The sequence below is a fragment of the Elephantulus edwardii genome, unplaced genomic scaffold (assembly GCF_000299155.1).
Source record: "Elephantulus edwardii isolate Elephantulus edwardi_28Jun2011 unplaced genomic scaffold, EleEdw1.0 scaffold00071, whole genome shotgun sequence".
Lineage (NCBI taxonomy): Eukaryota > Metazoa > Chordata > Mammalia > Macroscelidea > Macroscelididae > Elephantulus > Elephantulus edwardii.
The window spans coordinates 1,841,574-1,854,631 of NW_006399821.1; the positions used below are offsets into that span (position 1 = coordinate 1,841,574).

Genomic DNA, 13,058 nt, shown 5'->3' on the forward strand with positions numbered 1-13,058 from the left:
GAGTTTAGGGCTGTTGTACATAGGGTCGCTATAAGCCGCAGGCGACTCGACGGCACATAACAAACAACAACAACAACAGGTGACATCCTGCTCAAACAGAGCAGGGTATGAAGATACTTTAGACGAAACAATGAAAGGACTAATATAATTTCTATATCATATTATTTCCCATCAAAGTTCAACAGCTCCTTGAATCAAACTCCTGTCAATACATTTCATCACTGTGTTGCTGCTGTTGTTATGTGCCCTTGAGTTGCCTGCGACTCATAGCGACCTGATGTACAATAGCTCTGAACCCTGTCCAATCTCACTGTCTCCAATACACCTGCCCCTATTACTACAGTCACTGTGTTAATCTATCTCATCTAGGGTCTTCTTCTCCTGTGTTGTCCCTCCACATTTCCAAACATGATGTCCTTTTCCAAGGACTGGTACCTCTTGGCAATATGCCAGCTTTTGTGAGACAGAACTTCAAAATCCTTGTCTCCAGACAGCAAGTTGGTTTCTTTCTAGAACAGACCTTTTTGTTCTTTTGGAAGTCCATGTTATATTCAATACTCTTCTCCAGCACTATAATTCAAATATATCAATTCTTTTTCTGTCATTCTTAGTCATTGTCCATCTCTTTTATGCATGGCATATAACTGTGAAGGCCATGGCCTGGGTCAGGCACACCTTGGTCTCTAGACCGACAACATTGCTCTTCAGTACTTGGGTGAGAACCCTGACAGCAGACTTTCTCAATCCAATTAAACTCTTGATTTCCTGGCTGCTGGTTCCAAGAGTGTTGATTTTAGACTCGACCAAGTTGAAATTGTTGACAATTTCAATCTCTTCTCCATCTATCATGATGTTGCCAACTACTCCAGTGGTGAGAATCTTTGTTTACCCCATGTTGCGCTTCAATCCATATAGAAAACAGCAGTCCTTGACTTTCTGCAGAAGATGCTTCTGGTCCCACTCAGTTTCAGTGAGCAAGCTGTTGATGAGCCACATTGCTCCTCATAAAAATCAGTCTCCTGAATGATCAGTTTCACCTATAGAATGAAAAGCCATGGAGACAGAATACATCCCTGATGCACTCCTTTCCTGGTTTTGAACCATACAGTGTGTCTTTGCTCTATTCTGTTGACTGCCTCCTGGTCCAAATATATGTTTCATATGAGCATCATCAGGTGTTCTGGGATTCGCATTCTTCCCAATGTTAGCAACAGTTTTTTTGTGATCCACAGTCAAATAGTTTGGTGTAGTCAATGAAACATAGGTAGACATTCTTTTAGTATTCTCTGCTTTCAGCCAAGGTCCATCTGATACTGGCATTGGTGTCCTTTGTGCCACAGCCTCTCCTAAATCTAGCTTGTATTTCTGGTAGTATTCTGTTGATTTCAGTCATTTTTGGATACTCTTCAGCAAGATTGTGCTTGCATGTGTTACTAGCGATATTGAAGCTAAAGAAAATGAAATCAAATCCTCAAAATCCAAAATCTGACCTTGAGTCTATCTCACTTGAATTTAAAAACCATCTCAACAATAGGTTTGATGGCCTTGCATACTAATAATGAGAACAGATGAGCTGTGGTAGGATATCAAGAATATCATCCATGATGAACACTTAACACTATAGACAAAGACATATGAAAAGGTCAGTCTTTCTTGCCATGCTCACTGAGAGGAATGATGCATCTAGGGGTAGAAGAAGAGGAAGCAGAGCACAAGTAGATATCAGGTAATGATTCCCTTAGAAAGAAGCTATGCCAACAGTTGATAAAGTGCCATCAAGGACTATTATGAGAAATGAGGAGTCTCCTTGCCTTTCAGGTCTTGTATGTAGCCATCTTTGCAATTATGCATGAGCTGAAGGATCCACTTGTGCTGGGCTCCAATACACTGCCAAGCAGGGTCACCAGGCGCATGGAGGTCAGACAGGTACCTGGAAAAGAAGTCCAAGGTAGAGAATCACAATGAAGTGGAAAGAAAAAAGGATGAGTGAGCCTACTTTAAAATTACACTTGAAGGAAATCTACATGTCTATTAAATACTATTGGAAGCAGGAATGGCATCCACTTCCTAAACAACATGCCTCCAGAAACTCTGAACTTTGGTAAATGATGATAGTTATAAAAAGGCTTTAGGCTTTTTGTTCATAGGGTTGCTATGAGTCGTGCTCAATTCAAAGGCAATCAACAACAACACAACAACATTAAATATTAGAGCATTACTAGTCTTTAGTATTTAGTTCTTAGTGAAATTAATTCTAATTTCTTCTCATGCAATTAGCATATAATAAGAAACTGTACTAAAAGAAAAGTTAAGGACTTTCTACAAGGATAACCAAGATGACAAATTGTTCTATACACAGTCGTACCTACCAAGGGTTAGTATTCTGTTTACACTTAGCTCAGTATTTCCATTCAGTTGTTGTTGGGTGACAGTGGGTCAACCATGACTCACAGCAACCCAGTGCACAAGCGATCTGCACCCTGTGCTGTTGTGCATTGTCTTCAGGGTCTCCACCATGCTCGCGCCCATGTTTAGGGTCACGGTGTCACTCCATCTTGTTGAGAGCCTCCATCTCCTTCCCCTCACCTGCTACTCTTCTCAGCATAATGTCAGAGGTCCTAACTAAATAACTGTTGTTTGTTATGAGCCATGAGTCAGATCCAATGCATAGCTGACGCTCCAGTGGGTTTTCAAAGGCTGTAAATCACACAGGAGGAAATTGCCCATCTTTCTCCCATGGAGTGTGTGTGAGTATGTGTGTGTGTATGTATATACTGTTGATGTTGAGTACCACTGAGTCAGAACCGACCCATAGCTGACCCTCCAACAGGTTTTTAGAGGCAGTAAACTGCATGGGAGGAAACTGCACATCTTTCTCTTGTGGAACAGGTGGTGGAGTCACACCATGTACCATTGTGTTGGAAGCACAATTCCTTACCACTAAGCCACCAGTGTCTTAAGGACTGCTCCGTGGAGACAAAGGTGATAAAGCTTTATCTCATATACTTTGGGCACATTGCTAGAAAAGGTTATTCCTTGGAGAGGGACATCATGCTTGGAAAAGTGGAGAGACACTGAAGAAAAGGAAGGTCCTCAACCAAGTAGACTGACACAGTGACTGTAGCAAAGGGCTTGAGTGTGTCAGAGACTGTGAGGATGGCACAGGATAGGACAGGGTTGAGAGTTGTTGTTTATGGGGTCACTGTAAGTTGTACTCAATTTGATGGCACCTAAGAACAACAAAAAGGCACCAGAGCTCTCTGAATCCTTCCCTGTCCTGAACCTGTCTCACTAATTCCGACACACCAACCCTCATTGCCCCAGTCACTCTATCAATCCACTTCATCCGTAGTCTTCCTCTCCCGTGCTGTCAGTCCACCATTGTAGCATAATATCCTTCTCTAAGGACTGATCTCCCCTGGCCATGTTCTGAAAGCGAGGCAAAGCTTCAAAATCCTAGACTTCAAGGACAGACTTGGTTTTATCCTCTCCAAGACAGATTGATTTGTTTTCTTGGCAGTCCATAGTATGTTCAAGACTCGGCTCCAGCACCACAACTCGAAGACATCTATTCTTCTGTTATCCTTAGTTATTGTCCAGTTCTCTGAAACATAACAAGTAATTGAGAAGACCATGGCCTGGATTAGGCAAACTTTTGTATCTGGACCGACATTGTTGCTCTTTAGTACTCTGGAGAGCTCCATGACAGCAGATATTCCCAATGCGATTCACCTTTTGATTTCCTAACTGCTGGTGTTAAGACTATTGACTGTAGATCCAAGCAAGCTGTAGCTGCTAACAACCTCAATCTCTTCTGCATCTATTATGGTGCTGCCCATTGGCCCAGTGGTGAGAATCTTTGTCTTCTTGATGTTGAGCTTTAATCCATATTGAAGACTACAGTCCTTGACTTATTGCAGCATGTGCTTCAGGTCTTCTTCAGTGTTAGCAAGCAAGGTTGTGTTATCTGCATATCACAGGTTGTTAATGAGTCTTCCTCCAATCTTGATGCTACACTCATCCTCATAAAGTCTTGCTTCCTGAATAATCTGCTCCGCAGACAGATTGAAAACGTATAGGGACAGGATGCATCCCTGACACACTTCTTTCCTGATTTTGAACTATGCAGTGTTTTCTTGCTCTGTTCTGAGAACTGCTTCCTTTTCCAAGTATAGGTTTCATATAATCATGATCAAGTGTTCTGAGATTCCCATTCTCCTCAAGGTTAGCCACAATTTACTGTGATCCACACAGTCAAATGTCTTTGCATAGTCAATGAAAGCCAGAGGGACACTTCCATTATGAAAAATGGTCACTAGATGGCAGTGTAACACTGTCTTCTATAACAATCTAACGGGAGAAAAACTAAAGCCCTATAGCACTGCAATCCCAAAGCCCAGTGGTTCAAATCTACCAGCTGCTCCAAAGGAATAGGATGGCAATCTCCTCTGGTGTAATGTACTGTCTCTGAAAACTCGCTGAAGGGTTGGTTATGGGTCAGTTCCCATTCAATAGCACACAACCACCACTGACGTAACTACTCTACAGCACACCTCATGCCTCATAGACTTCAGAAGCCTCATCTTTCTCCCTCCAAGTGCATGGTAGAGTCAAGCCACGAACTCCTTAACCTACTATATACCATCAGAGTTCCTTAATCTGAGTATGTTGTGTGCCACTGAGCTGGGACAAATTCATAGCTGTGGGGCAGCTAAAATTTAACCAAGCCAGTCAGTTGATTCTGACTCACAGTATACAGAGCAGAACTGCTCCACAGTGCTTCCAAGGCTGTAAATCTGTATAGAAGTAGACAGGCACATTTTTCTCCTACAGAATAGCTGGTAGGTTTGAACTGCCAACTTTAGGATTAGAAGTCATACACTTCACCACTGAGCCACCTGGACTCCTTAACTGAAATTTTGTTCCCCTTATTTATTTGATGAGATTTAATGATAACACACCTGTAAAATTCAGATTCTAATTTTTGTCTTTTTGAGAAGATAGTTCTCTAGAAAATATGTTAATATAAATATTATTCTTTATTTTTAATAGTTCTTAAAATAATCTTCTTTGTACATAAATATCCAAAGCTAGATAAGTGATTAAAATATATTTAAAGGGAAAAATTATGTCAAATATTAAAGATTTAGTCCTTGGTCATCACAAAATACATAAATATGACAAGTTAAATATAATTAAATAAACCCCTTAAAATATATTTCGCTCAGTTTACTGTTCTAAAATTCACGTGAAATAAGCTTTACATTATCCTGAGCTAGAGATTTTTGTTCAATGACTGATTGTAATTAACGTTTCTAAATTGTGAATCCTGGCCATATCTTAATCATTCAGTGATATGCATAATTCTTTTTTCCACACAGAGGAAGGAATACACATTTCATTATTCACGTATTCAGTTAGCACTAATTAAGAAAGAAATAAGTTCATTAGCAACTAATAAGATTTTGAGAAGAAATCTTTCCCAAGTCAAGTCTCGAGCCAACCTTGGGTCTGAGGCAAGTTGGGCATCTGATCAACCTGAAAGACCTCCTGCACAGCCTGGCTCACAGTGCTGAGGGGCAAGTCTCTCGGCTGAGGGTGGCTCTCTAAGAAAGTCTATGGACAGGTCACAGACAGGTTCTATACTAAGAGGATAAATTTACTACAAGAAAAATCTTTACTCAGATCAAGAAGTCACACCATAACAGGCTGGCTGTACATAGAGTAACAACTGAGAAGAAAATGAAACTGAGCCTGACTGGGAATTTATTTCAAAGCTTTCAAGTTCCAGTATGATTTTTCTGCCATGCTCTTACCTAGATTATGACAACAAGCACAGCATGTCTTTTCTTCACCAAGACCACACCACTTTATTTCTTTTTTTCTTGCTGGAAATACTTTGAGCCTTTGCCCTCTATAGACTTGCTTTGCCTCCAAATACATCTGCAGTATATTCTCCTCACACCTTCACTTATTTTAGTAGGAATATTATCAGGTTCTCGTAGGACAGCTACTGTTTTGGTTTGAAACCACTAAGTTTAAAGATTAACTATTACTAGCATCCTCAAACAATAGGGCAAGAGAAATCTCTTTGTCCCTTCAGTGTGTTGATAAGATCCCTGCAAAATTTAATTGCTGCCCTTTTTATCATTAGATCAAGAGTTGCTTAAGGAAAGAGAAATTTCAGAAATTCTACCCAGGTTTTCTGTTCAAAAGTGCAACAATAGAGCCTCGGCTTTTTTGGTTAAATGATGACTAAGTGCACTAAGTTGCTTCTTTTCTTTTAGTGTGTAGCTTCAAAAAGAAATTTTATTTTCAAGATTTTTGTTTAAAATTGCAAATACTCTTGTTATTTTAGTTGTGTATCAAAGGACATTTTATTTAAAAAGTTTCTATAGAGGAAAATGAAGATAAAGAATACCATAAGCTCAGTAAAGTTTAATCACATTCAAACATAATTTTTTCAAGTCAGAGACTTATCACAATAGATTTCAAAAGCCAGATATCTGACCTACATTAACACTTTGCCATTGAGTCAGAACCAATTCATAACTGCCCCTCCAGACAGTTTCAGGAAAGAGAATGCCTATCTTCCTGACAAGGAGCTGCTGGAGGATTCAAAGCTCCAGAGAGGTGTCACCTTTGGGTTAGGAAAACAACTCCCAAAAGACCACACCATCAGAGCTCCCCATCTGACCTTTATCACTTCTATATTTATTCAAATAATGTCTACATTAGTTTGATGCCTAAGCATCAAAAGATTCACCTCCATCAGTTACTTCTTCAGAAAGAAACAAGCAATCTTTTCTTCTGTGACTTACAGTGTCAGAAACCCTACAGAGGTCATTCAAGATAAGGTGCAGATGATGCACAGTAACAGCAAAGATGAGTATTACAAATAGTTTCAACACAGCTGCTAAAAGCCCTCAGCAACACAAGAGTTCCCTCCGCATCTTCCAACATTACCAGGAGCAGGGTACCGGGGTGAGCCCCATCCTCCACAACCCCAAAGGCAGGGTACACTCATTGCTACACTTCCTTCCACTTGGAAAAATATTTCTAATCACCTGGTGACTAGAGCCAAAAGCATAAACACATCATCTACTAACTCTATTCAATAAGCCTTGCTAACAGAGAAGCTATTTAGCAGAAAGTTGGAGGCCATTATGCTTGGAAAATAACAGCTAGTTCTGAAAACAAAGGTTACATGCAAACATTCTAACAGAAAATAAATTATTATTTTTTATCATGGATATGAAAACGATTATGTTTTCATTACCTCATGATATAAACACTATCACCGTTGTGGTCTCCCACATTGACATTCTCATCTCTATCTGTTCTATGGTCTCCCACAGAGCCATGCTCATCTCACCATACTCTATGGTTTATAGTCTCTCACCCTGTCACGGTCATCTCATGATTCTTTAAAGTTTTCTAATCTGTCATGGTCATCTCACCATGCTCTATGGCTTCTCACCTCGCCATGCTCACCTCACCATGGTCTATGGTCTCTCACTCCACCATGCTCATTTCACCGTGCTCTACAGTCCATGGCATCCCACCCTGCCATGCTCACCTCCTCATGTTCTATGGTTCACGGCTTCCCACCTTGCTATGTTCATCTCATTATGCTCTATGGTCTATGGTCTCCCACTCGGTCACATGCATCTCATCATGTTCTATGGCCTTCCACCCCACCAAGCTCACCTCACCATGTCTATGACTTCTTCAAAGGCATCCTCCCACCCTGCCATGATCATCTCTTTTAACTGATATGCTATTGGGCTGGATAGATAGATAGATAGATAGATAGATAGATAGATAGATAGATAGACAGACAGACAGACAGATAGAGCTATTTTTTAAATATACCTATTTAGTAACTTTATTTCTCTTTCCTTGATCCTTAAAGACCTCATAATCAAATACCTTTCCAAGACTGAAACTCTGCATAATCCCCTTCCAGTGAGCTGTGCACAGGCCTAGACCTTGAGGATCTCTGGCTGAGCACATCACCTCTCAGCCTCACTCAAGCTGATTACACAAAGGAGACCCTACTACCCAATAGCACACCAGTGGCAAAATCACTCCCCGTAGGGGCCCAACAGGAAGAGACAGTGGAGCAGGAAGGAATGCATATCCTTTTATCACTCTCAGAATGTCCTACAGATGTCAATATTCTACCAAAACTACCCCCAAATGATGGACTATGCGAAAGATTCCTGGTGGGCTAGTGTGCAAGGAGTTGTGTTGCCAACCCAAAAACAGATGGTTTGAATTCACCAGCTGCTCCATGGGAGAAAGATGGAAAATCTCTTCCTTTGGGAGTTATAGCCTCTGAATACCTCTGGAGGGTTAGCTATGAGTCAGTCCAGACACGATGGCAATGAGGGGGTTTTGTCCCTTTTTTTTTTAAAGTATATCAGATAGCCATAAAATTTCTGCTGCCCTTTTTTTTTTTTTTAAACTTTTATATTTCCATTTTATCACCCAAACTCACTTCTCCCAAATCAGCCTTAACTGTTAGGTGACAGATTTAACAAACACTTGCAGAAAGTTTACCTTATGTAGCGCTTTTGGTCATGCAAAGTAGATGGTGTCTCAAGCAATTTATCCAGAAGTAATTCTCTTAAAGCTTCAATCCGTGTCTCTACTTCGGCATAATCTATTTTAAAGGAGGGAAAGAGGCAAAGTTTATAAAATGGGGAAAAAAATCCAGGAAAAGCAGTTGCCTTGGAAGGGTGCAGGCTTGACAGAGATGGGACACCAGGGGTCTTTCTGAAATAATGAAAAGGTGTCTCTATTTTGTCAGGGCATGAGTCATGTGAGTGTGTGCATTGATCAAAACTCCCTGACCTCTAGCTCAATTCTCTTTGCATGTAAATGTTACCAAAATAACAATAACTTTTCTAAGTTCTATAGATTTCAATGATGGATTTAAGAAGCCTCCTATAATATTTTCCATAGTTGATAAGGCTTCAATTGATGGGACTTTCAATTTAAGGTTCTCCTATTTTTCTGTAACTCCAGCATTAGAGACAAATTCAAAATTTGTTTTCATTAACTTAAGGTCAGAATTCTCAAATGTGTCTTTCTGAAGAAGGATGACTGAAACGTAGGTTTCCCTCTCTGGAAAATTTCTGCAATTTATTCTTTCCAAGGAAAGCCAGATTTTTCATTGAGTGGTGGTGAAGAAAAGCAGGGCGGCCGAAGCCCGGCCAAGACTGAGCAGCGCTTTCCCCCAAATCTCAGCAGCAAAGTCATCAAGTTAGTTTTTGAAGTAATTGTTTTACACTTAAAAAAGAATATCATATAAACAAAAACCGAAGCACATGCAACATTTTCTACAGAATAAACTCCACTTTCTTCATATAAAAGAAAAGTAAAAAAAAAATTTAGAAGTAATAAATAAATCTTACATTTTTTGAAAACTTGCACTTCCGTTTTCCCAAAAAGTGACTTGGCCTTTTCATAATCATTAATAACCACATCATAATCGCCCTTTAAAATAAAGAAACATTTTTAGAGTCTGTCGGTAAAGAATAATGCCCTGAAGACGTTTGGTTAAGATAACACAGCTTAACCAATTTTTAAATTTATGACATTTACAACCATAGAAACATAAATATGTACTCTACCTTTTGAATATTCCTTTCAATACTGAGAGGAAGGTTGAAAAGAAACTTAAATCGTTGGAGCACATTCAGTGCATTCCTGGTTGAATCTGCCTTGTCCTTACGACCTAGTACTTCCTGAAACAGTGTGTCTGCCGTATTACTCGCTCCTAGTTTAAAAAGGAATAAAGAGACGTGGATGAAGACTGACTTGAGTCAGAAAATGTATGAATGGGTAGTAGAAAGAAAAATATTAAGATTACTGATTTTACTAAATTAAAACTTAATGATCTTTTTTAAAGTTAAGAATACTGGAGATCTTTTTCTTTTATTGTTTAAAAATAAAATTTCTTTTTGCTTGCTAAGTTTTTGTCACATGTTAAAAATAGTATCCAGGTATACAAACTTTGTAAATAACCAGTATAATTTAAAAAAAAAAAATAGTACCCAGTTAAAAAACAATCATGCTAAATAAATTTTCTAACATGCATATAAATTTCTGAATTTTAAACCAAGTATGGGTATACAGGCTATGTTAAGAATTCAAACAATAACTGAATATATATATATACACACACACACACACACACACACACACACACACACACACACACACACTGCAGCACACCACACTGGTTACATTTCATGGGCTCCATGTCTACCAATGTGGCAATAAATACAAGAAAGAAAATGTTATTAAAAAATATTTTCAAAGAAATTCTGTTTTCTTCTCTCTTTTATGTAGCAGGCACAGAAAATTACGTAAAGCAATTTAAAATGACAGATCTTAACATATATATCATCAGGAGTTTTTAAAACTGGCTTGTAAAAACTTCTCTATGAATTGAATACTTTATAATTTTATCTATAAAACCTTAAATGATATGTCAGTATAATAGAAGACCCGCTTTATTTAAAGCAAAATTTACTGTGTATAAAAATAGTTCAAATTTTTCACCTTGTGAATTATTTTTAATTAGCCACAAAGGCAGGGGAGAAAAAGGATAAACTGTATTTGGCTGTTTGACTGCTGCTTGTAAAAAGTTTCTACATTATCTGGTCTAGTGACTATACTTTAAGCAAAGATGAAAAAATGGCACAGCTCTCGCTGGGTGGCTGCAAGCATACTCTCTAGTCAGCACTGTGGGTGGCCCAGCCCTGTTAAAGCCCTCTTTGTAAAGTAACCGCTTTATCTAAATGATGTTTAAATTCTGCTGAAATTTTAAAGGCCTGATCTCAAAACTTTGTTTTGTCAAGATAGTTGTTTTCACCACATACGACTTAATGTTAGAATACTGATTTTCTATTAAAAGATGAGGAAATAAACCCATAAATTCTCTTCTTGCCACCAGACCACATAATGATGGGTAAATGAATATTTGATATCTGATTAAGGTTAAACTTTTTATTCAAAGAAGCTTTATTTCTATATCACTTTAAAAATATAAACTATGAATTAAGACTTTATAACTGTAGAAGTAGGTGAAAAGGATGGGATGAAAACCACTTTTTACTTAATATAGTTAAGTCCTCAAGTACTTTTTTAATTTCTCCTTTTCTTGGTACAATGAGAGAATTTGGAGTAGAAAGTATAAGGATTCAAAAGTGTATTTGTCTCATTTTAAGACAGTAAAAACAATTTCAACTAATAGTTTCATCTTCTGTAAAAAAAACCCCACACCAAACCCAAAGAAAAATCTACTTATAAATAGAGATGAATATGTCATAAACATATAGAAAATAAAAAGTTATGACATTAAGTTATCCATACAAATACATATTTATGTATGGACAATATATGCCTACTGAAAACGAGAACACTTTACTTTCACATAACAGAATTTCTGTCTAGAAATTACTGTTCTCCTGTGAACTTTACTGCATTCACAATAAACTTGGGAGTTCATAATTGATAATTGGAGGGTTATAGGCACTAATAAAATAATTAGAGCAGTGAAATGCAAGTCTATGCAGGCAGATAAAAATCATCAATAGCTCCCAAAATGTTCTTTCTGTTTGTATGGGCTGGGAGTACGAATATGGAGAGAATACACCTAACAAGGGCACTCTCCAGCGCTAGGGGCCCTTCCAGTGGGACTGCATAAGACACAGACTGCCCCATCGTCCTGTCAAGGTCCTTCCAGGTGGTGACCATACAGGGACTGGCACTTCCCACCCTCCTGTCAGTGTTCCTCCAGGTGGTGACCACACAGAAACTGGCTCCACCCCACCCATTGCTGCTCACACATCTACAGCAGCTGGCAGGGTTTGAAAACATACAACACAATCATGCAACACACTGAACTGGTCACAAAGTCACAGAAGGTAAAAACTTGGCTTTAACAAAACCAACCTCGTTCTTCCTTCCACCAGCCCTGCTTGAGGGAAGCCCTGTGATCTAACCTTTCCCCCTGCTCAAGACTGACTGCATCACCCTGCACTGCACGCAACCCCAAGCCTGGGCCACCCTGAGCGCCCAGCGCTCGAGCACTCGCAGCCACGATGTGATGTGAGGCCACAAGATGACGAGGACCCAGATCACAGTGAGACGTCCCAGTGAAGATGGGAAGAGGAGCCATGCCAGCACTGCACTAACACAGAGAGAACACATGCCCACTGTTTTTATATTCCAAACTGCAAAAAGCAATGGAAAAAAAATCTACATTGCTAGGAAATCTTGTATTCTAGAAAATGTATTTGTGCCATTCTAATGGTGTCTTATCAGTATGTTTAGTTTATGTAAGCATTAAGCTTTCTCTTATTTCCCAGGAACTTTATTGGTCCTTACTAGATAGTAACACTTGAGACAGTGAGGGATCTAAAATCCATACTCTAATTGAGGAGCATGGAAAGGGGGAAAGTCCCCTCTTTCTTAGATCTGTCCTGTATGATGGTATATCAAATATAATGATTCTTACTTCTGGTGGCAGCCCTGGGGCTCACAGCATAATCTAATCATCTACTAATCTTCCAGGAGACTGCTTTTGTTGTTGTTAAGTGCAGTTGAGTCATAGATGACTCATAGCGACCCTATGAACCAAAGACCTGAACACTTGTATAACTTTGGTCGTTTCTCCATGTTCATAGTTTCTGGAGGCAAGCCATTTCAGAAGTGGATGCCACTCCTGCTTCCAAGCTTGTTTTAAATCAGGAAGCTCCACCATGCATAACCATTTTTAGGAGTCCTTATCACATCACTGACTTCCGTTAGCAAATCAACATTCCACCCTACTGCTCACCAATCCCAGCCAACTGCTTCTGTAGAACGAGCTCTTGTAGAAAAGGCAACGATTAAGTTCTTTGTTGGTATTCCTGGGTCAGAATATGTACTTGTTCAGCAAGCATATTCTTATGAATGACATGTTCACATTTCTACTTAAAGAGGTACAATACAGGTCAGGCTCACTCTACAAGGTAATTCTGGGACACAAAAATGGCTGA

The 13,058-nt window shown here is 39.1% G+C and overlaps 1 protein-coding gene across 1 annotated transcript in view; it reads right to left on the reverse strand.

Moving 5' to 3' along the window:
• EXOC2 (exocyst complex component 2) overlaps nucleotides 1–13,058 on the reverse strand; it is a 248,021-nt gene that overhangs the window by 153,743 nt on the left and 81,220 nt on the right. Inside the window, exons 7-10 of the mRNA XM_006888701.1 lie at nucleotides 9,642–9,787; nucleotides 9,423–9,504; nucleotides 8,566–8,668; nucleotides 1,812–1,930 (exon numbers count right to left, since the gene is read on the reverse strand). Of these exons, the coding sequence (XP_006888763.1) occupies nucleotides 1,812–1,930; nucleotides 8,566–8,668; nucleotides 9,423–9,504; nucleotides 9,642–9,787 (450 nt within the window). The remainder of the gene's footprint in view (nucleotides 1–1,811; nucleotides 1,931–8,565; nucleotides 8,669–9,422; nucleotides 9,505–9,641; nucleotides 9,788–13,058) is intronic.